Genomic DNA, 25,042 nt, shown 5'->3' with positions numbered 1-25,042 from the left:
TTCGTCGTCTTCAGGTGGGATGGGTGGGAGGGGGGGGGGGGGGGGGAGGGGGGCGTGCCTACACAATGCATGCACCACGGCTCTCGCTTCGTGCTACCTTAAGCACTATAAGGTGGGATCCGTGGTCCTGAGGCGTCCCAAACGCTTAGAAATGCCTCTCAGCTAGGCGCCGCATGTTGCCAGCAGGTGAGAGCCAGGAAGCGTGTGGTGGGTCTAACCGTGCCCTGCCTGGAGCGCGCGTTCGGCACGCGTAGCAAGCGCTTGGAATGCTGCCCAAGAACGTGCTGCCTGATTACATTCGCAGATTTGTGTGCACACATTTCATAGACAAATTGAGACTGCTTAATAAATATTAGTTTCGATGTTTTCCGTAGTCATCATAAATTGTGTGAAAATTAATTTTATTTATTTAAAATACCTGCAGCGCCCGAAGGCATTATTGCCGGCGGGAAATACATATTGTTTGCAAGAGGTCATTGTGTGAGAAAGAAGAAAAAAAAGATGAGGAAATAACAGAGTGGCGCCACATAACAAAAAAGAAAAAAAAATGAAAGGAATGAAAGAGGAAAATAAACGAAGGCACCACGCAAGCAGCTACAGTGTGACATTCAGAAACTTTCTGTTGAAGTCGGTTCCATTTACTGACAATGTGTCGAAAAAATGAATAACGAAAGACAGTGGTACGACAATTAAATTCCCTTATTTTGAGTTGGTGATCGCACCTCTTAGACACAAAATGAGGAGGCAAAAAGTAAGCTTCTCTGTCTACTCTAACTGTTTCCAAATACATTCTGTAGAGCATTTCTAACCGCAAAGTTTTTCTGCGCCTGCTTAATAGTTCCCATTCCTACCCATCCCTAAGTAATGTAGCGCTAGGCGTGAAGTTACAATTGTTGCAGACAAATCAACCCGCACGAATATGTATCCTTTCAAGCATGTCGGAAAGAAGTTTAGTATGGGGGTCCCAAACCATGCAGGCGTACTCCAAAATATATCTTACGTTAGTAAAGTAAACTATTTCTCTAATTTTGGCAGGCGCTTTTCTGAAATTATTTTTGATGAAATTTAGCATTTTGCAAGCCCTTGCTGATATGTATTCGACATATTTATTCAAGGTTAGTTTAGATGAAAAATAAACCACCAAATATTTGTATTCGCTCAATCGCGACAGCTGTACAGCGTCTTAAGTATAATTAAACAGGGATGGGTTGTGTTTACGTGTAACGGAGACAAAATGACACTTAGCGTGGTTAAGAGACATCTGCACAAGCGCTGTATACTGTCCAAAATTCTCTGGAGATAATCATGGTCAGAGAAACACTTGATGCTGTGATAAATGACGCAATCGCCTGCATACAGACGTAATTTCTTTCTTTTTTTTTATTGTTTCCTTAGACACAGTCAAAGAGGGGGTCGAGGCTAAATGCGTCCACGCACCTGACAAAGGCCTCGGCCCACTTACACAATGTGAACAAAAAGATAATAATGTTCGGACAGGCAGTCGATGTTGCAATTTTAAGGGACTAGTCTTTGCGAGAATAGCATGTCATCACAAACACTTTTGTTAGCAATACAATAATCAGTATAATACAATGCGATAATTCAATGGTAAATAGCAACATGTCTGCAACAGGAACATAAAGCACAACAAATTGGTTTCAAACTAACAGTCACCGCACAATCACGCGCAACCATGATATTGATTGGGCAGCCGAGACACTATGGCAGTCTTTTAGACAGTACAGAAAATTGCGGGTAATGACAGGGACATGGCAAGAGAGAATACGAGAACGCATATAAATTTGCTTGACAGATGGTGTACAATATTGTTGATATATATCAAAAACAGCAAGGGCCCCAAAACCGATACCTGAGGGACTCCAGAGGAGACTGCAACATAATCAGATTGTGAGCCATTAATTACAACGCGTTGCTTGCGATCCTGTAGATAGCACTGAATCCAGTCAATTAGCAAAGGAGGAAGACCTAGAAAAGATAATTTATGCAACAACGAAACATGGAGAACCGAATCAAACGCTTTTTTAGTCAACAAACATGCAGTCAATCTTTACACTAAGGTCAAATGAAACAAAAATATTATGACTTAATTCCAAGAGTTGTGTCGAGCACGATCGGCCAGATCTAAAACCATGCTGGGATTCGGTGAAAGACTATTGTTTTCTAAATGGTTTAATACAGGGATGTACACTGTGTGTTCAATCGTTTTACTGCATACACTTGTGAGCGAAATTGGTCTGTAATTGGATACAATATATTTTGGGCCACTTTTATTAATTGGAACTACATTTGGAGTTTTCCATTCTTTAGGTAAAATTGGAGAACCTATGGATTTTTCAAATATCAAAACCAGAAAATAGGCAATCACATCGGAGGAAGCCCTTAACACGTAGGAAAGTAGGCCATCAGGTCCATTTCCCGAGGAAACATCTATATTGGCAAGCAATTCGGCAACGCCACTCTAGGTCACAACGAGTTCGGCCATATGCTCTAACACGACGTCGTGAGTAACCGGCAGTTCATGATGGAATGAAGTCAGGAAGCAGACTGGAAATAAGTATTAAAGTAGCAGGCCTTCTCATAGTCATATGTAACTAATACATTGCCATTGTTTAGGCTCGAAATGCCAGTTGATTCTCTACCGGAAGAAGACTGTGGTTGAAAGCGAAATAAAAGAGTGAGTGTCATATGTTTCGAATTCGTAACATTGGCAAGTAAAAAGGCTAACGCCGAAATCGGCTGCTCAGTTTACCTCTTGATGTAAAGGAACCGTAGAAGCTGATGATCACTTTCTCTCCGCTAAAAGCACCCCACTGGTTTGTTCGCTGCCATTTAACCGAGAGGAAAATGCGCTTACAGACATCTCTCTTAGTTTTAAAACGAATTTGGGGAGACTTCAGAAGTCCCTGGTCGTTTACAGTATTGCCAATCTATCAAAATCAACAAAAGCCAGCATTCTTGAAAAAGTGAAGCAAAAAGCACTTGACCACTGAGCCCCAATTCAGATGTCGCATAGCTTGAAAATTGTGCCGATTGATGACTGATAACCATCCTGGCTACAGTGGATCCCTTCATTCTCAGCGATCACGCCAAGGAAACTTCCACTAATGCCTAAGTTGTCGGATCTGACAGCGAATGCGGATTAGTTTGAAGAAGATTTTATCCAGTTTTACTCCTACATTTCCTCCCAATGTGCGCTACGGCGAAAAGTACAAGAACCGAGCGGTTGGCAACAAATGTCAAGTGCGCGGTAACCAACCACGGCGTCAAGCGGTATTATCATTTTTATTTTTTTTCCACAATACTGCAGACCCTCATTTGAGTCCAGGCAGGGAGGGCAGAAAAATACATTCACTCAACACAAAAACAGTTACATCGTAAAACACAGAACAATAAAATTGTGCAATGTAGTACATATATTTAAAATAGCTCACAGAGTACCTTGTCAAAATCAACAGCCGATATCACCTGTAGAGGCAGGGCGTTCCATTCGTCAATCGTTTGTGGAAATAAAGAAAATTTAAAAGTGTTAGTATGCGCGAAGTATGGTGCTAAGGTGTGATCATGATGACGACGAGTTCTACGCGTTTCTGAAAACTGCATATAGGGGACTGGAGAAATGCCTAGTTTTCCATGGATTAGCTGGTGAAGGAAGGATAGGCGGGCTATCTTGCGTCTGACGTGGAGTGGTTTAATATAATTTGCTGCCATTAACGAAGATGGGGAATCAGTTCTCGTGTATCTATTAAATATGAAACGTACTGCGCGTCTCTGTATTTTTTCTAATTCTGCTGTCTTTTTTTGCATGGGGGTCCCAAACGATGGCGGCATACTCAAGTTTTGGTCTTATAAGCGTATTATAGGCTAATAGCTTGCAGCTGCTAGGTGCGCCCCTAAGTTTATGGCGAAGAAAATCAAGTTTACGTAAAGCTGAGGATTTAATGCGGTCTATATGGTCATTCCATTTTAGTTGCGAGTTTATTAAAATACCAAGATACTTATACCTTGGCACTTCTTTAACCGGAACGCCATTAATGCAATAGTTGAAGGAAAACGAATTTTTCTTCCTTCTTATCCCCAAGAGCACAGTCTTCTGAGTATTTATTTCCATACCCCATTTTTCACTCCAGGAAACGACACTAAGCACAGCATTATCTAAATGTTCCTGGTGAGAAACGGAAGATACCGGAGTATATATCATGCAATCATCGGCAAACAGAGCAATCTTAACAGCTGGGTTAATACCGGAAACTAGATCATTTACATAAATTAAGAAAAGTAGAGGACCAAGCACACTTCCCTGAGGGACCCCAGAGGTTACAGGGAGCGGGGGAGAACAACTACCGCCAATCTCCACAAACTGCGTCCTGTGTTGTAGATAAGCTGCAATCCAAGCAATGAGCGGAGGTGGTACACCAATGAGCTTCAGTTTTAAAAGAAGTTTGTTATGTGGCACCTTGTCAAAGGCTTTGGCAAAACTTAAAAATAAAACATCAATTTGGCCTGACTTGTCTAAAGCTGCACTGAAATTATTAATGGCTATTATCAGTTGGGTAGTAGTAGAGAATCCTTTCCTAAAGCGGTGCTGAGCAGGGTTTAACGCACCATTACTGTTTAATATTGCAAGTATATGATTGGCAATATGTTTAATAAGCTTACAACAGGATGTCTTTAGAGACATTGGGCGGTAGTTGTTTACACAGAGTCGATCATCATTTTTGTAAACAGGAATAACCTTCCCTGTCAGCCAATCAGGCGGCAAGGAGCAAGAAAATAAGGAAGCATGAAATATTTTGAACAAAAAACGAGACAATGACTCAGCATAGCGCCGCAAAAATGCATTAGGGATGCCGTCTGGGCCGGAAGAACACTTCGCATTAATCGGAGTAGCATTTCAATTACACCCCCATCAGATACAATGTCTAAAGGTTCAAAGGGATCACAAAGAAAACCGTCATTTCCATTTCCGTCAGCTGAGAATACAGAGTGGAAATAATTATTAAAAGCTGTTGCAATGCCGATTTGGCACCTAACAACGCATCCATTCGCAACTATTTGCTCGATCGGCTTATGAGACTCTCTGATATTATTCCAAAACTTAGCAGGGTTACTTTTTATGAGTTCCGGGAGACATTCGGTGAAGTACCGTTTCCTGGCAAATCTAATATTCGAAGAAAGTTCAGCTGCAAGTTCTGCTAAAAGATCTATGTTTACCCGTTTCGAGCGCTTCAGGCGCTTTGCTTTACGTTTGAGATGAATAATGTGGCGATTAATCCACGGATTTTTTTTCTTTACAGCTTTTTTTTGTCTGGAATGAAATTCAACAGACAAAATTCACAGTGCTCCTTGAAAGTAACCCACAAAACTGAAACATCTTCACCCGAAAATCTGTCAAAAGCAATGTCTAAATAATCAAGTACTGATTCATCATTTGCACGTGAAAAGTCTTTTATATCTTTAAGCAAATTTTTGCGCGGTTTATCACAAAAAGAAAATATTACAGAAACAAGTACCAGTCTGTGATCTGATATTCCCTCCAATACAGAAGATATGCGCACAGAAAATAAGCGGCTGACAAATACTAAGTCTAAAACGGAATTGCACATTGCAACTTCTTTCGCAGCAGACGTCTGTCCCACTTTTCGGCCCCCGGAGCTTGTGTACGCGGTCATAGTGTATTCCTAAATGCATTTTGGCCCGCATGTGTAGGACTGAAACTTGCATCGCATGCCTGCATATTTTATAAATGCTGTGTGTGCTCTTTTATTCTTGTGAAAATAAGAAGCAACACGCCGACCATTCCTCGATTTCCTGTCCGTTGTCCGGAGCTTCATGTGTTGCATCCCATTCATTTAGCGGCTTCTCTAGCTGGAAATGTAAATTGCATCGCGCCCGCCTCTGATAATAAATGATGTGAAAGGAGAGTGGAAGGTTGCCTTTTAATGGGCGCTTCTCACAGTTCTTCCCATTTTTGTAGAGCCAGTTTGCTTGATCCTCAAAGCGCCAGTTTACAGCTCCTTGAGGAGATGTGTTTGAGGCTCGGCGCTTTACGGCGCTACGTAGGATGCCTAGGCCAACGTTATAAGAGTGGGTCAGAAATATTTTCGCCCTGCCAGATTTTGATGGCCAGCAGTGAATTTGGCACTTGGGGTAGAAGGCAAGACTTGCTATGCGACATGCGAGTCATCTCTGGCTCCAGATTTTCGGCTACAATAAACTAAATTCTTTCGCTTCATGTTTCCTTGCTTTCATGCAGCTCCGCAGGTAAAGGATAGCCACCTGGTTTGCCTCCTCTGCGCCTTTTCTGACTTCTCAGTCTCTCATGAGGGTAACAACCGACATTTATTGTAGAGGCGCCAACAGCGGCCACCTGATAGGCACGTTAGCTGTGCCTGGCAGCCTTAGGCGTTATCTGCTCGTTTTTCGGAGGATATGCAGACGTCACGGTGCTCCACCTTGCTAGCTTCCGGGGTTCGTATCAATCAATCAATCAATCAATCAATCAATCAACAGTGAAACTTGTTAATTATTAGCCAGAAATAGAATGCGTGCTAATGAAAAGCCCACCATTAATATATGCGGCCTTTATTATTTTCTGTATTTTTTTGCTCCTAATGAGCATTCCGAGTCCAGGTTCGCTTCCCAGTCGTCCCCTTCAGAGCTCTGTTCTGGGTGCCGCAGGTGACCCTGAGGGCGCAGGCGACGGTGACGCACCAGAGGAACCCGTGGTACCTGGCTCGCTTCCGTGGCCGCAGCGCGCTGCTGTCCACGGCGCAGCTGCTCGCCTCGCTGGCTCTGCTCACGGCGCCTCACTTCGCGTTGCTCCTGTGGGAGGCCTCGACGGGGCGACGGGGCCCAGCGCTGCTCGCGTCGGCCACCACGGCGCTGCTGTGCTGGAGCCCCTGCGCGCACGCTTACGTGTACGGCGTACGCAGCCGAGCTCTGCGCCAGACGTTCAAGGACCTGCTCGGGAGGCACGTGTACAGGGAGCAGGTAACAGCGCTGCGCCTGATTGACGTGCAAAGTTCCAAGCACATACAAACAGACGTAGCGTAGCTCACACATCATCATCATCATTTATTGATCCCTTAAAGACTCTTCACAGGGTATTACATAAGGGGGAGGGGGGGGGGCGGGGGCGACGTACGTAGGACAATACAAGAACAAAGTCAGAGGTTGAAAAAAAAAGAACAAATCTTGTAAAACATATATATAAACATACAATGAGGGCAATTAGGATAACGAATACAATCAGTAACATCAAATGAGAACACAATTAAAACAGTCACAAAAAAATCAATCGAGTAGAGAAGGGGATTTACAAACGAGTGGCTCAAGCACATCAAACTATGGGCGTGAAAAGAAATACAGCCAAATTTAATGTTCAAAGAAAGACAGTAACTGGTCTTTGAATTTAACAAAGTCACTTTCCATGACAGTAGAATTCATTCCATTCCTGTATTCCGATTGGTAGAAATGACTTATTAGAAGCAGATGTTGATCCATGCAGGCGCTGTATACTTATGCTATTGAATAAGCGTCGAGATGAACGTGCTGGTGGATGAAGAAAAGATTGGCGCAGATGCGTTAAATGATAGAATATCTTGTGAAAGAGGCATAGTCGTGATATCTTGCGGCGAAAGACCAATGAGGGGAGATCCAGTGATGATTTTATACTCCTGATACTGCTTTTGTAGTCGTATTTTGAAGATATAAAGCGAGCGGCGCGGTTCTGCGCAGATTCTAAAGAATTGATGAGATAAGTCTGATGTGAACACCAGATTACGCATGCGTATTCGAGTTTGGATCGTACGAAGGTTTCATATGCCAGTTTACGGACGGCCGGGGGCGACAACGATAATGTTCTTCGAATAAAGCCCAGTGTTTTGGAGCACTCCGCGACCAGTTTAATTATATGCTCGGACCAATTTAGATTGGTTGAGATTAGGATACTGAGGTAACGATACGTTAGTACTTGTGAAATATTGACTGAGTTTAAAGAGTACACGGGGGTGATGTTAGAGCGTTTGCGCGAAACTTGCATAAACTTGCATTTTGAGATATTAAGCTGCATCAGCCACTTATTGCACCAGTCATCTATTAAAATTAAGTCATCCTGAAGCGTGGTCTGGTCGGTTTGAGATGAAATTCGGCGGTCGAGGACACAGTCATCTGCGAAGAGACGTATTGATGATGAAATGCCACAAGGAAAGTCGTTAATATAGTTGAGAAAAAGAAGCGGGCCAAGGACAGTTCTGTGGAACGCCAGAAAGAACCTTGGTTGAGGCTGAAGGATGCCCTCCTATGACGGTGAACTGAAAGCGGTCGGTGAGGAAGCATTTGATCCATGATAAGATTAATGGGTCTAGGCTGAGAGAAGAAAGTTTACAGATGAGTCGCAAGTGAGGAACACGATCAAAAGCCTTAGAAAAGTCTAAGAATATATTATCAGTCTGAAAAAATGAATCAAGGTTTAAATAAAGACGAGTCGTGAATTCAAAAAGCTGCGACTCACAAGAAAGACCATAGCGGAAATCGTGCTGATTAGCGAAGAAGAATGCGTTGTTATCAAGGTGTGCGGCAACTTTAGAATAAGTGATGAATTCCATTAGTTTGCAGGCGATGCATGTTAAAGATATTGGGCGATAATTTGATGGATCAGACCGGTTGCCACTTTTAAATACAGGAACTACTTTGCTAATTTTCCAATCTGTTGGAAGAGCGCTTTGAGCGAGGGACTGGGCAAATATTATCTGCAATATACAGCAGGTTGGGACTTTGGTGGCTTTAAGTGTTTTGGCAGAAATGCTATCAGGACTGGGGCTACTTGATAATTTCAGCTTGTCGATAAGCTTTTCTATACCTTCCGCAGTGACTATAATGGGCGGCATCCGTGAAAGACTGGTACCAGGAAATTTGGGAATATTATCTTTCGGCTCAAAGGTAACTGAAGAAAAGTGCGAGTTCACTACATCGGATCGATCGTCTGGCAGCAAATGTGAAATATCCGAGTTAGAAAGTGATATGTTGTGCGTATGATGACTAATTGGGGAAAGAAGATTCCAAAACTTTTGGGGATTTTTGTTCATTATGTGTAGAAGATCCTCGTGGAAGAACTTCCTTTTGGACTGCTTCAGTAAGCGTGCATAGTCTTTGAGACACGTGAAATATTTTTCCCACCTGACGGCTGAGTTGGATTGCTCAGCAATGCGAAAAAGGCGTTTTTTCTTATGTGAAAGCCTCTTTAGGGTACCACTGAACCATGGCTTACCTGCATCGCCACGAATGGAAATGACTGGGACATGTGTTTCAATTATTGTCAAAAGTTTCCGCTTGAATAATAACCAATTTTGGTTGACAGTTCTTGAAGAAGCAAGCTGTTGGAAAGTGTGGAAGAAGTTGTCCAGTTCGGTATAAGAGGTAGATTTGCCCTCTTATAATCACGGATAAGTTTAGTGCAAGGGTAGCGAAGCGGCTTCGGCACTGCTACATTCAATAACATCAGGTTGGGATCGCTGAGACCATTTATAGATGACATTGAGTGGTTCATTTCTGGATTCGAAACAAAAACCAGGTCAAGCGTGTTGCTGATCCTAGTTGGCATGTTAACTGTCTGCGTGAGGTTAAACAAAAGTGCAAGATCAATGAATTCTTCGAATTGACGAGAAGTGGCGGTTAAATTATCCCAAACAATGTCTGGGTAATTGAAATCGCCACAAATTATAAAATTTGCTCTGGGAAAGCGGCTGTTTAAGTCGATAAGTACCGAGTGCAGTTCATTGACGAAGGAAAGATCACAATCAGGTGCTCGATAGCACGCGATGAGTATGATAGAGCTTCCAGGAAGGGATAATTTTACGCTGAAGATATCATGATGACTTTCAATATGAATAGTAAATGAAGGCATGGCTCGATTAACCAAAACTAGGATGCCACCGCCTTTGCGCCCCACCCTGTCACGCCTGTGTATAGTGAATGAGACATTATTCAGCAGCTCTTCGGATGAGATTTCAGGGGTTAGCCAAGTTTCCGTAAAAATAGCAATATCAGTGAGGTTATCTTCAAGGATGGCTTCGACGGAGTCCTTTTTGGGTAAGTAGCTACGGGTGTTTGTGAGAACAGCTGACATATCGAGGTGCGCAGCTGCGCGGTCGCGGGATCGTACCGGCTGATAGGACGTTGCTGAATTCCCAGGGGAACGTCAAGAGCAGGAAAACCTGCAGCAGAATAGGCATCTCTGTGACCCTGCACGTAGCGGTGGCGTGCCCCAACCGGCCTCTGTGCGACGGCTGATTATATAGGCTAGGCGGATCACCCGCGCTGATAGTAGCGCTCGGTTGCCAGTCGAAGAAGCTGTTGATGCCAGCAACAGGTGAGTGGATGATTTCGTTGCTGTCCGTCGTGTGGGGATCAGGAAACCAGCAGTCCGGCTCGCTGAAGGGAAAGCCTGGTTGGAGTCGGCCTAAAGGACGTCGCTGAATTCTCAGGGGAACGTCAAGAGCAGAAAAACCAGCACAATAGGCATCTCTGTGACCTTGCACGTAGCGGTGGTGCCCCCATCGTTGGAAACCATGTAAGATCTCTGTCTTTTGTGTCGTTGCGCGCTTTATGTTACGATCGCCATACTTCCGTGTTTTAGACGATGGAAACTACGTTAGACTATCACAACCACAAGCGCCATGCGGAATCGATATGTACTGAGTAAACGCATATGAAACATTCGAAACACACATGCACTCCTTATTACGACGCGAATATCGTTGGAAATCATGTAATAGCTCTTGTGAAAGGGTATGGAATCCCTGCGGACAGCCTAAGAAAAGCATATGAATTCTGCCTCTTTCTTGACATCATATAGACTCAGTATTTTCATACCTTCACATGCAACCTTCACATGGAAAGTTTCTGTCTGGCTGTAGTAAAAGCAGCTTGGGCTACAAAAGCTGTCGTACGTCACTTTAGGAAGCTATAGGGAGGCAGTGCAGGCCGGCCTAGACAACCTTCACTGGGAGTGCCGTGAACTCTGTCGACGTCTTCAGGTTAGAACCGTAGAAGCGAAGTGCTGAGGAGCGGGGAGCACTGCAGCGTGGGCGGGGCTGAGATTGTCGCTCGGTACGTGTACGATAGAGTGCCGCGATTTTATTGATGTCGCTTTGCGGCCTCCTCCAAGCGCGCGGTTTTCGAATGGCGCGAGAAATCGCCCAAATTAGTTCAACCACAGCGGCGAAGCGAATGGCTTTTTAGAAATTTTACACACTGATATGACATTTAATAACGGCTGCCTACAAATCTCTAATTGCTACGGGGTGCCTATCTTTATCAATTAAATATTAACTGTTAGATTTAGGTTATCAGTTTACTATTTTCCATGATTCTTCTCTTTGTGTTGTCATGTGCCAACGCTGGTATTAATTAATATGCCTCAAGTAAGCTATCTGTAGTTCAGAAAAATTATGTTTAAAATTTACTGCTCGACTTCCCCGAAACACATGGTACATATACATACATACACATTCTTCAAGCATTTCGTCTTATCAAACAGATAAAGAAGTCACACTGACCTGTCGCTGATGAATTCACCAGCTCTCTACCGGGAGAAATATGCTTCTCAGAGAGAGGTCATGCGCCACATCACATCTCGACGGCGTGGTCTGCGGCGAAGTTGACTCAGCGCACATGCCCCACTCTTTTGCAGGTGGGCCGCGAGGCAGCACGCCGTGCGTCGACGACGAAAGGGACGCCCGGTAGACCCAAGCTCATTCGGCGATTCTCGGCGCCCGACGGCCTGGGCTCCTCCTCATCAGCAGTGGTGGTGACTAATGCCCGGCGGGCGCTGCCGCGGAGGGCCTCCGAGAAATGCATGCTTCTGCGCGCCAGCAGCAACCTGGGCGCCATGGGCGGCACGGGCGCTACCGTTCTCTGTCCGGCAGCGCCTTCGTCGGCGCCTTCTTCGAGGCGCTCGCTCCTCATGCTGGAGCCGGTGACCAAACCCAGCAGCCGAGCTTCCGTATTTCCTCTCATCTTAGAGGACGGCCACAGCGAAGAGGACGAGCGGGGACCAACACGAGGATGCCTGCGGCCCAAGGATGAGGACGACAACGAGTCCCGGTCTCAATCCAGGTCGCCGTCAAGAGCCACGCCAGACTCGAACGACTCCAGGTCAGTGCTTCCTGGCACCATAGTACATGACACAAACAGTTAGAGCAAGGAAGCTTCCCAACAACCGTGTATACACGGTGGTAAAAATAGCCAGCCGCGATGCGTGCGCAATGGCAGTGAGAGCAACCGATTATTACGTTTTCCATGCTGTTTTTGTTGCTTACCTTTTGGTATCATTGAGTGCGGTGGTCTCAATTTTCTCGGAAAAATTCGGGCCGTGTTGCCTCGATGCCTTGGCTGTTTTGATAGATGTCACGGTGGTGTGCCTTGCAGGTCAAGCAAAAACGCTTCCGGCACTGACACAGAGAGCCATGTGTGCTCGCTAAATATTGAGAGATTAGAGGTCTGCTGTCATGTCTAATACTAGGATATGTCTCATGAAGATACCTGTCATGCTTCGATATGATTGCAGTACTGAGTACCTATCGCCAGCAAAGTGGGCTCTATCATGAAATTAATCGGGGTACAAGTTATTTCTCGAAGTGAGTGCAAGTTCAACTTTGTTTGCAGCATGTCTAAAAGCTATCGTACAATAATAAGTGCACTTCTCATGGAAACTGTACGACATATCGAAATTGCGTTCTTAGGTGATATATACCGCGGGCGGTGGCTTATAGCGAAGACGCAAGTAGGAACATGAGGGCATCCCCACTTCCACGAATGGCTGCAATATTAATGCGTAAGCATTACTTGCCCCATGCGTGACGTGCACAGAAAGTGCCCGCGCTTTCTGTCCACATAGCAACTTGGGTAAATTTGGAGGAGCGCCGCCCCAGCAGGAGCCAATGTCAGAAGCTCTGGTAGTAACTATAGGGTAATGTGCGCGAGAAGTTGGTCTGTAAGAGCAAAAAGGGTCGCACAATTCCTGTCACTGGGTGTGAAGGGAACCTTGAAGGTATTGGTGAGCGCTACCAAAATACGGAAAGGGACGAAAACACAGGACAAGCGCTTTCTAACAGCCATCTGCCAGTACAGTGGCGTATCGCTTAAGCGTTGCGCCACTGCGGTGGTAGTGCTAGGAGGGCTCGCCAATCTATGAATGTAAAAGTAGAGTATGTCCAATTCTGCAGACAAGAATAGACGTTTAGTTCCGATGTAACAAAAATAGAGGAGAGCAGAAAAAGAGACGACTACGCCGAAGGATCGGTACTCCGAGTGCCGCTTCAGTCGTGAACGGATGCTGCCATGGAGAGCGATCGCCCAGAGACAGAATAGTCAACAGCTACTGACTTCGTTGAAAGATTAGCTCCAGATGCGTCAAGCTCCCCGTCAAGAGGCCAACGTGTGATGAAAGAGGACGAGTGTGACGAAATTATGAGTTCCTCTACTGTGACCGTTGCTTGTGTCAATGCCAGGTCTTGAGCAAGGCACGAGAAAGACATTGCGCACGTCGTTAACCTCAACAAGGCCGACATTGTGTGCTTCTCGGACACGTGGATGGACCCCGAGTACCCAAGAAAACTAGCGGGGTACCGCTTCGTCGTTGCAGTCAGGCGCACCAAGAACGCGGCAGAGGCAGTTGCCATTTACGTCAAGCACAATGTGGATGCGACACCACTTGAATTAAAAGAACTCTACGACCCAGGAGAATTGCGTGCAATACGTCTCTCTACCGTCCTCAGAGTGCTATGCGCCTACTTGGCAGTAAACATATCAGAAATGGTTGCTGCAACGTTTGTGATGCAGAACATACTGCTGAATTGCAGAAACCGACCAATGATAGTGGAATTCGACTTCAGCCAGAATGCTGAGTCAAGCCTAACTTTTCTGGCAAAGTTGCGAGGAAGTCTTGGAATTCAACTTGTGACGCCACCGCAAAACCGCTGCGAACAATATTGGTACTTTACGACCACTAGGGAGTATTTGCATCGATTTAGCACTTCACAATGAGAACGCCATCAAGGACATAAAGTACGTGGGGTGCTACTTCACAGACCACAAAGCGGCAGTCATGGCCATCTACCAAGAACTACCACCACCAGAAAATGAATACCGTTCAGAAGGACAATACCCTCCAGACGAAGAAGAACATTGCCTCACTGAAGAGGACTTCAAATTCTCAAAACTACCCCTAGCCCTCGAGAAAGCCATCGCATAAACGCACCAATAAAGTTTACTTAGGCTCAGTTGCCTTGGGAGTCATGAGTCATACATGCAACCAGTAACGCCACCCTTACGGTTGATTCGTTCCTCATGGGCATGGATCTCCTAATGGTGTGCGGTTTGGTGTCGAACGCTTAGTTACACAAGCACACAGAGCGCCGCAGACATAATTTACTAAAAACGCATCCATGGGAACAGCAGTAGTCCACAATGCTTTCGCATTCGTAGCGCGTAATGAGGCATGAGTGCCCCTGGTACTTTTTGTTAGTTATCGTGATTACGGAGCTTTCTGCGGCCAGAGCACAGGATTTGCACAAATCGTCCAGCTGAACTTATTACGGATCTAAAGTGTTCTTACGTCAGAGTACTTACTGGCAGTACAACGCAACGAGTGTGGTGGCAGTAGCTAACAACTACCTCAACTTCAAGCGAGATGATATACGCAGTTGCGCTATGCACCAAAAACAGATTGTGCTCTCGTTGCCTGTTTTTAAGTGCGTTAGCACCAGTAAGATTGGAAGGGAAAGCAGAGAGAAAGCATTGTAATTTAAAAGAAAGGCCTGCTTTCGGAAATGAAGGCATGTGGCTGCAGGTTGTACAATAAGAGGATGTCGATCTCTGTGGCGAAGTTTAGGAGTCCCTTTAATTAACTTTTGGTATCGGTTTTGAATATTCGTTCTTTAACAGGTGGTGATAATTTCATCTTGCTTGTAGAAGCGTCTTGTGTCTTCAGTGTGGGGTAAACTTTATTGGAAGTGTTCGATATTAAAGGGGTCATGACATTGCTGCTTTTTCGGACATCTGGCTACTGAGGTTTTATGATTCTTTCGGACTGTACCAGTACTCCATTCTAGTGAAGCACTTATAGTTTAGAATAACTTCTATTTGGGCTAGATGGTTCATTGTACTCGTGGAAAGCAGTAGTGCCGAAAACCACACAAAGCGCAAAAATGACGTAAGACAAGCGCTAACTTCTTCCGACTTTATTCTTTGAAAAGCGAGCAAATATTGTTACGTGACGGCAAGCTGGTGAAGTCAGGACTATATGACAGATGGCAATGGAATTATAGGCGAACGTCACAAAGGGTAAACTGACGTCCCAGTCACGATGGTAGTCGGAGACATACATTTACAGCATGTCCGTGAGGGTGCGCTTAAGGCGCTCAGTAAGGCTGTTTGTTTGGGGATGGTAAGCCGTGGTTAACTTGTGACGGATGGAGCAGGAGCGGAAAAGGTCGTGGAAAACTAGAAAGAAAGCAGGGGCCTCGATCTGTAAGCAAATGATGAGGAGCGCCATGAAGCAAGACGACGTCATGGAGGAGAAAGTCGGCGACATTGGGGGCACAGCTGGTCGGGATAGCGCGCGTGATAGCGTACCGGGTAGAGTAGTCGGTCGCAATGACAATCCACTTGTTCCCGGAAGTTGGTGTGGGAAAAGGACCGAGAAGATCGAGACCAACATTGAAAAATGGCTCAGTCGGAATGTCGATGGGCTGAAGCGGGCCACTAGGCGGGAAGGCGTGCGTTTTCCAGCGCTTACATTCATCGCAGGCAGCAACGTAACCGCGGACGGAGCGGTAAAGGCCAGGCCAGAAGAACCGCCGGCGCACGTTGTCGTACGTGAGGGACACGCCGAGGTGCCTTGCAGTAGGTGCATCATGAAGGTGGGTGAGGACTGTGGAACGGAGGTGCCTCGGGACGACGAGCAAGAGGTCGGCGCGATCAGGGTGCATATTGCGACGGTAAAGAATATCGTGATGCAGCACGAACAGGCTCAGAGCAAGATCGTAAGGGACGCTTCGGAGGCGGTCGATTATAGGGCGCAGAGAAGGATCACGGCGCTGCTCGTCGCCGATGTGTTGAAAGTCCGACATGGACAAAACACAATCGTCGGTATCATGTTTGTCGGAATAAGGAGGATCGACAGGAAGAGGTGGCTTCGCCGGCGTTGGTCCCTGCTCCCGGTCCATCAGCGGCAGCGCACATCCCGCCTTCTTCAAATGCACCTCAGCCCGTGAGCGATCTGCTCTCTGGGCGGAACTCGGCAATGGCTGTCGAGCTTCCGCTGCTGGATGGGGCTTCAACTGTGCAGCGGGAGGAGGAGAGCTCTCCAATGGACCTGTCTTTAGCGCCTCCATCCGTGCCACCGGCTTCCCGCTGTTCTCAAAAGCGCCCATCAGGGGACATTGCACAGCATTCGTCTTCTGCCAACTGCAGCTCACAAGGCAAGCGCTCCTGCCCAGCGTATGCCAACCAGGTGGCTGTACCGACATCGGAATCGGTATCGTATAAAGTGGCTATTAAAGCTCTGGCAGCCAAAAGCCTGACAGACATTTCGAACAGTATTCTTCAGGCAAACCTGGACGCCTGTCTTGGGACCAAAGGTTTTCGTGGCTTCACGTCTAGAACGAAATCTAATACCATCGCTGTGTGGCTCCCGACTTTGGCTGCTGTCGAGTGTCTGCAAACACTCAAAGGCATATCGATTACAAGCGAGATTTCGGTGCCGGTCCAGGTGTACCTAGTAGAAGGTTCGGACCTACAACGCTGTGTTGTTTACAACGTCGACATTGTCGAAGACCAGACGACCCTACAGCGTGAGCTGTACTGTCTAACCCACCGTGTCATCCAAGCGCGGTATATGGGAAAGGGGTGCTCGTGCATCGTCACACTACAGGGCCCACCAACTCTCCTAGAACGACTTTACTACTATGGCTGTATTCTGCGACCTCGCCCTTACAAACCGAGTGCTGTCTATTGCTACAGCTGTTTCAAACCTGGCCACATGCGCCGATCATGCCCTTTTGCAACGCAAGATGAGGCTCGGCCACAAGGCACACCGTCCTAAAGGTGTGAACTTTGCAAGACTTACCACCACGCGATCACCTTTCCAACTAACTTGTCCAACAAAACAGAAAGAAACTCAGAAGGTTCGGCGTGGGATCCGTAAGCAAGTGCGTCATAATGAAAATAGAGCCCCGATACAGGCATCCAACAGGTTTACGGCTCTTCAGTGGGATGAAGAGGACCGGCCGGAGCTTTCTGAACCCAATCCACCTGCAGCCCCTGCCCAACAATCGTACAGTGTGAAAGTGCGCAAGGATCGCCGTCGCCTTCAAGCTACACAAAAGCACAGCATACTGGAACCTTTGCGTGAGTACATGGCAGCAGTTGACGACCAAATTGCACGCCTTTTAGCCGACGTCTCTAAGCTACGGCAACGCCGTGAACTGCTTGCTCGCCGTAGACAACCAGTGGAATCCCACTCCACGCCAATCAATGCTGCAGCGCCTTCGACTGCGTCCAGCCCTCATCCGTTTTTCGCCGACTCTACCAGGTCTTCTGCAGCACTGCAGGATAACTCAACAACATCCCTCCTCCGATTTATGGTAAACCAGTTATCTAACCTGACATCAGTTCTATTAGGACGCTTGGAAGCCTAATCGAAAATGGCGAGTACACGTAGTTGTGGAGTGCTCCAATGGAACTGCAGAGGCCTCTCCACAAAGCTGGGAGAGCTCAAATCTCGACTTTGCATGAACAAGCTCCAGGTGTGGGTGGGCCCTGCTACTGCTGGAGACCAATGCCTTGCTATCCATTCTGGGCTTTAATGGATACATGTCTCCTTCAATGAACGACCGTCGTGTGCACACTGTTGCCCCTCCGGGAAAGGCGGCGGTGTACGTTGATGCGCGTGTTCCTCAAGTTCGCCTCTCTCTAGAAAACTGGTGCACCTCATATCAAGAGGTAGTCGCAGTGGCTGTGACGCTTCCCAAGACAGCTGTTGTGGTCGTGTCATACTATGTAAGACCCGCCGGCGGAGCTCCTTCCTGCATTAATCTGGGGTGGTTATCAAATCTACGACGACAGCACTCAGGGTGGCCTGTTTTAGTCGGTGGTGACTTTAATGCCCCTCATCCGGACTGGGGGTACCCCACTTCAAGCCCACGGGGTAGGCGTATGAGGGACGCATTCGCGGATGCGCTGTTTGTTTTACTCAACCATCCAGATTCAGCAACGCGGACTGTGCGCCATGCTCGCAGTCCGACATATGCTCCGGACCTTACGTGGGGGTCAGGACCCGGGACTCCATCGTGGCACCTGGAGCCAGACGGCTGGGGTAGTGGCCACCATCCTATCATCATCGATCTCCATCCGTCAAGGGCCCGCCGATTACACCGTAGGTGTTCTGTGGTAATTTGGGAGACGTTTCGCACCACCGTCGAACATCTCTCTCTGCAATCATCTACACTACTTGTGGACTGCATACAAACTGCGCTGAATAGCTACTGCTGTCACCTGGACGGACTTGAATCGCCCGGTGCCGGATGTGGGTCTGCTTAACCTGTGGGCTGCTCGCCGACAAGCGGAGATGGCAGCTTCCCGAGACTCGACTTCTGCGCAAGCACGGACAAGGCTGAATTACCTTACTGCCAAGGCTCGCAGATATGAACGCAATCTCTCGCGACGGCAGTGGCATGCGTGGTGTGAGCAGTTCTTGACAAAGTCATATAATGCTGCTCTCTGGCGAACGTTCCGTGCAATGGAACATGGTGCACCTCGTCCTGACGCAGCGGCCACAGCATGCTTCGTAGCTAACATAGCTCTGGATGATTTCGCCAGAGAGGCAGCGCGGAAGTTGTTCCCAAAAAATGATGTGTTGCCTCAAAGGGTCATAGGAGCCCCCTTGTCTGCCGTTCCAGCATATGTTGATAAGCTCCCATCTACAGCCTACGCCGAGGGAATTTAAAGCCCATTTCTAATGCCCAAGTTGCTTGCAGCAATAGACGGGGCCAGTCGGAAGACTGCGCCCGGTCCGGACTCCATTCCGTACGAGGTTTACAATAACTTAAGTTCCGCTGTACGGCCTCAACTCCTCGCCACCATTAAGAAGGTATTGATAGAAGACGTAGTACCAGAAACCTGGAAATCGGCTGTTGTGATCCCCATACCAAAGCCGGGTAAGCCGCCGACAGACCTCGAAAATTTCCGGCCTATATCGCTTACACGAACATTATGCAAGCTTACCGAAAAAATGCTTGCCACACGACTGTCGTGGTGGCTTCAGCACTATGGTTTCTACCATGCCGCCCAAATTGGCTTTCGCACGTCCATAGGTACAGAACATGGACTGGCTGTCTTGGCGTCAGCAGTTCTGGCCTTAACTTGCGGCCACAATGTACGTGCTGTACTGGCCATGGACGTTGAAAAGGCGTACGATAGTATCAGTCACGCTGCCATCCTGGAATAGCTTGACATGCTGCATTTCCCTGTTAAAGTGCGCAATTTTGTTAAATCCTTCCTTGAAGGCCGACACTTTGCCATACGCCTAGGTAGTGAGGCCGTTGGATCATTTGTGCCTCTTCGCGGCGTTCCCCAGGGATCGGTGCTATCGCCAACATTATTTAATATTGCTTTTATCCTCCTTGCTTGGCGCTTACATGATGTCTCTGAGATTAAGTTCTTATTGTATGCTGATGATATAATGGTGTGCAGCACTCACAACGACCTGATGACTCAAGCAGCAGGCCTACAATCAGCCATAGATATTACGTCGACTTTTGCTTCTTCAATTGGTCTGCAGCTTTCAGTGAGCAAAGCCACGTTCGTGTCAGTCGCCAACCGCTGGGGGCGCCGCAAACTGGCTGCAACACCAATTCGTCTCCATCTATCCGGAGCTGCAATTCAAGAAAGTTCGGCCGTAAAAATCTTTGGCTTCACAATACACGAGTCAGGAACAGGTTATACTTGGCTTTCTCGGTCTAAAAAGCAAGCAATTCAGGCGTTGGGCCTGATTAGACGCATTGCTTCTAAAACAGGCGGAGCCCGCTCTCATGTTGCACGACAGTTGGTGCGGGTGGTTGTGCAACCGCGCCTCGTTTACCAAGCCCAATTTCAGCATTTGACGAGGGCTCAATATGACCGTCTAGAAGCTGCTAATCGAGAGGCAATGAGGCTCATCACTTACCTTCCCTGCTTTACCCCGATCGTGGCGCTCCAAGAACATGCGCAGATGAATACACTAGATGAGCTGGGGCAGCAACGACGCGATGCTCGCCGCCTAAAGTCAAGCCCTACACACAGAACGTGCACTGAAGGCATATTCTTCATCGCACTCCATTCTACAGCCGCACCCGCCAGTTCTTCCTCCTTGGCGTTTTGCGCAGCTAAGCGAGAACAAGCCAACTGATCTACGTCGGCCATCATCTACCCGCGCGGCGTCGTCGTTTCGCGTCCGAATTACAGAACAAGACGCCAATCTGCCGCATGGCTCCATCGTTATGTACGTTGACGCAAGCATGCAGGCCTGTGAAACAACAACGGAAGTTAAACTGTCCTTGCAAGCCTGCCCCCAACAAAAGGTCAAGGTTTCGCCTCTCAGAACCTGCTTCCTCCTTCTGTGCGGAGATGCTTGCGGTTCAAGAGGCACTTTGCTCTGTGGCCGCCGTTCCCATGCTGCCCGCATTGTCATTCGCACCGACGCCCTTCACGTCACACGCCTACTACGACGGGTCAGTCGCACCCCAGAAATCTGCCAAGACATCCATATTCTAGCGGCACGCCTCCTGCAGCAAATCCGTATTGAGCGGGTCCCGCGTGACCTCCTGAGCGCACAAAGCCGCGCAGATTCTGCGACCCCCCTTTCGACCCTAACTTCGTATTTGCCTCGAGTCCTCACTGTGGATGACACCACCCTCCTTTTAACAAGAAAGGAACACTTCCGGCGCCGCACACGTGCTCCAATCCCTCCGTGTGCGGTAACCCTCCCCCGTGGTCTTACCCGTGCACAGGAGGTTGCGCTTCGGAGGATACGGGTAGGGGTTGCCCTAACTTCAGCTGTGAAACGCAAGTGGCCGCATTTCAAAGATTTATATCCCCACCCCGGGTGTTCAGTTTGCAAGAACAGAGACTGTGAGGCGGATATCCACCACTTGTTGTGGGACTGCCCGGCGCTGAAGCCGACGAAAATTCGGCACCTGGCGGCAGTGGGACTCTCACTGGACAATTCGGATTGCTGTATTACCTGGACACTGGGTCCATATCATCGTCCACTTCTTGATGTCATCAAATCAGCCCCCCTTTTTGCATTTATTTAAGCATCTTACTCATCTCTCACTTCATAGTTTTTAAGCCCTGAGGCAAAAACATCGCTTCGAATAAAAACAGGAAGGCGGGACAAACAGTCAGCGCCTTGGTGCAACTGGCCGGACATGTAAACAACAGTAAATGTGTATTCCTGCAAGCGCGAGGCCCAGCGACCCAGTAAGCCTTTGGGGTCTTTATGAGATGAGAGCTAACACAAGGCATGGTGGTCCGTAACTACGCAGAGCGGCCGCCCAAACAAATAAGGGCGAAATTTTTGTTAACGTACATTGATGTCATATTTACGTTCAGAGAGAGATGGCAGGCAGCTGGCTTAGGCAGTCACACGATAGGAGTCGTGCTGGCGCTGGGGAAGGAGGCCAAGGTTTGGAGGCCAAGCTAGAGGGGAGCGGACTAGGTTTCAACCTATCTTTTTTCAAGCAAGGGGAATTGATTAAACAGACATTACCGGGACTAATATATGCGGACGATATAGTGATAATGGCTGACAACAAGGAAGACCTGCAGAAGTTGTTAGACATATGCAGTACAGAGGGAGATAGATTAGGCTTCAAGTATAGTAAGGAAAAATCTGCAGTCATGACATTTAATGAAGAGGGCGGCGAGCATAGAATACAGGAGTTCGTGCTAAAGGTAGTGAATGAGTACAAGTATCTTGGGGTGTGGATAAATAACAGTGTTGAGTATCTGACAGAGCATGAAAAATGTGTAATGAATAAAGCTAGTAGGAATGCAGCTGTCATGAAAAATAGGGCACTGTGGAATTACAATAGGTATGAGGTGGTAAGAGGGATATGGAAAGGGGTGATGGTCCCTAGCCTGACCTTCGGGAATGCGGTCCTGTGTATGAGGCCAGATGTTCAAGCAAGGCTGGAAATTAGGCAACGGGGAGTAGGGAGGTTAGCTTTGGGAGCACATGGCAATACACCAAATCAGGGGGTACAGGGTGATATGGGATGGGCGTCTTTCGAGAGCAGAGAGGCTAGCAGTAAGATAGCATTTGAGGAACGATTGAGAAGGATGGAGGAAAAGCAGTGGGCTAGGAAAGTTTTCAGATACCTGTATATAAAGAATGTTGACACGAAATGGAGAAAGCGAACTAGAAAATTGACAAGCAAATATCTGGACAGCAGTAAGGGGGCAAATCAGCAATTATCGGTTAAGAAAAAGGTTAAAGGAACAGAGAGAGCTTTGTGGAAAACAGGGATGCTGACGAAATCGGCACTAGAAACATACCGGACCTTTAAACAGGAAATTGTCAAAGAAAATATCTATGATAATTGTAGGGGAAGTTCTTTGTTGTTTGAGGCCAGGACTGGAGTTTTGCGGACTAAGAAGTATAGAGTCAGGTACCAGGAGATAGACACTTTGTGCATTGCGTGCGGAGAGGAGGAGGAAACGGCTGAACACTTGATACTTTTCTGTAAAGGGCTTCACCCTACAGTGGAAGGCAGCGGGGCTGACTTACCCAAGGCATTGGGGTTTAGGGATAGTGAAGGGAAAGTGGATTTTAAGAGGTTAGAAGTAACCAAGCGAAGGTTATCTGATTGGTGGCTAAAAGCAAGACAGGAGTAAAATTTCACAAGACATGGCTAGGTGGCTTGAGCCACCGCCCGATGTAAAGGGTTCAGCCGTATCCATCCATCCAGGAGGGCCCCAATACCATAGCCAGTGACGTCGGTGCAAAGTACCGTAGTCGCAGAAGGGTTGAAATGGGCCAGCACAGGGGGAGCAGTGAGGGCCGCAACAAGTGCGATGAAGGCGCGAGCTTGGTCAAGGGCCCAAGATAAAGGCACATCTTTTTTCAGGATGGAGGTAAGGGGATGAGCCGTGTCTGCGAAGCTCGGGATAAACTGACGGAAATACGAGCAGAGCCCGAGGAGTCTGCGTTCATCGCTCGAAGAACGGGGGGTGGGGAACTCGCGAACGGCACGAACTTTGTCAGGGTCGGGCTTGCCAAGCTTAATTTGACGCTGGCCAAGCTCGAACGGCACGAACTTTGTCAGGGTCGGGATTGCCAAGCTTAATTTGACGCTGGCCGAAGCTGCACTTCTTGGAGTTGAGTTGGAGACCGGCGCGGCGGAAGACGGCAAGAACAGTATAAAGACGGTGTAGGTGGCATTCGAAAGTTGGGGAGAAAACGGCAGCGTCATCTAGGTAGCACAAGCACGTCGTCCGTTTGAATCCACGCAGGAGCGAGTCCATCATACGCTCGAAGGGGGCAAAAGCGTCGCAGAGGCCGAAAGGCATGACTTTGAATTGGTACAGGCCATCGGCAGTGACAAAAGCTGTCTTCTAACAACCCGTTCGTCAACACCAATTTGCGTGTACCCTGAACGGAGATCATTAGAAGAAAAATAGCTATCACCGTGTAGGCAGTCGAGGGCGTCATAAATTCTCGGAAGAGGACAGACGTCTTTCTTTGTTACTTGATTACGATGGCGATAGTCGACACAGCAGCGCCAATTGCCATCTTTCTTTTTCACCAACACCACAGGTTAAGCCCATGGACTGCTAGAAGGCTCCATAATGTTCGCCAGCATCTTGTCCACCTCCGTCTGAATTACATGGCGCTCAGGAAGGGAGACACGATAGGGCCGTCTGTGTATGGGGCTGGTATTGCCCGTATTTATGTGATGGGTCGCAACAGTAGTTTGGACGAGAGGACGATTCGCAAAAACGAAGATGTCGCTATAGGACACTGACAGGGTAGAGAGCGCACTGGCGTGGTAAGGTGGCAAATCCGCCGCGATCATTGCAGGAATAAGATCCGGACGTGAAGCGCCCGAGCGGGGATTAGGGAGACCAGACTGAGGCCCAGATGCTAGAGCAGAAACTGTGCCTTCGGCCTCAGGAACTAGTTCAGCGAGTGCGATGCTACAGGATAAAACTTGAGTAGAGAGGCTGAAGTTGAGGATCGGAAGGTAGGTGCGGTTACCGATGACGGTCAGGACCGTGTGTGGAAGGATGACGTTTCGCTGAAGGACAACGTCCTTGATCAGGCAAGTGACGTAAGCACCATCAGGAATGGCGGGAACCGGGGACATTGGAACATAGACTGCAGCATCCCGCGGCAGGCGAGTAAGTTCTGTGGCACGTAAGCGGGGCGGCTGGGAATCGGTGCTTTCAGAGCAGAGCAGCAGGTCCAATCGAAGGCCACTGGAGCAATCAATTAGCGCAGCGTGGGTCGTTAAAAAGTCGATGCCGAGGATCACATCGTGGGAGCAGTGGTCGAGCACAGTGAACAGGACGGCTGTAGCACGACCGGCAATGCAAACACGTGCAGTGCACATTGCAATGACGGCAGCAGCACTGCCGTTGGCGACACGAACGGCCGAGGAAACGGCGGGTGTCACAACCTTCTTCAGACGACGGCGAAAGTAGAAGCAAAGACAGAAATTTGAGCGCCTGTGTCAGTCAGAGCCATAACTGCTGCACCGTCCACGTAAATATTGAGAAGGTTACAACGAAGAGCGGGGGTCAGGAGAGGATTTTCGGGCCGGGTCGTCAATGCAGCGTCACCTCCGGGAGCTGCATTGGTTAGTTTTCCGAATAAGAACCAGGCAAAGGCGGGCGTTTAAGGATGGGCGTTTAAGTTGCGGCGAACGGCAGCGACGGACCTGAGGTGAAGGCGAGCGGCTGTACCTGCGCGGTCGGA

The 25,042-nt window shown here is 47.9% G+C and overlaps 1 protein-coding gene across 2 annotated transcripts in view; it reads left to right on the top strand.

Moving 5' to 3' along the window:
• The window catches only part of LOC144122213 (uncharacterized), a 565,435-nt gene that overhangs the window by 332,599 nt on the left and 207,794 nt on the right, over nt 1–25,042 (top strand). For both annotated transcript variants that reach the window (XM_077655798.1, XM_077655797.1), the window contains exons 2-3: nt 6,700–7,011; nt 11,714–12,177. In XM_077655798.1, the coding sequence (XP_077511924.1) occupies nt 6,700–7,011; nt 11,714–12,177 (776 nt within the window). The remainder of the gene's footprint in view (nt 1–6,699; nt 7,012–11,713; nt 12,178–25,042) is intronic.

This window comes from Amblyomma americanum, chromosome 2, assembly GCF_052857255.1.
Source record: "Amblyomma americanum isolate KBUSLIRL-KWMA chromosome 2, ASM5285725v1, whole genome shotgun sequence".
Taxonomy (NCBI): Eukaryota; Metazoa; Arthropoda; class Arachnida; order Ixodida; family Ixodidae; genus Amblyomma; species Amblyomma americanum.
Note: the sequence above shows the minus strand (reverse complement) of the source record. Positions and strands in the feature narration are given on the sequence as shown.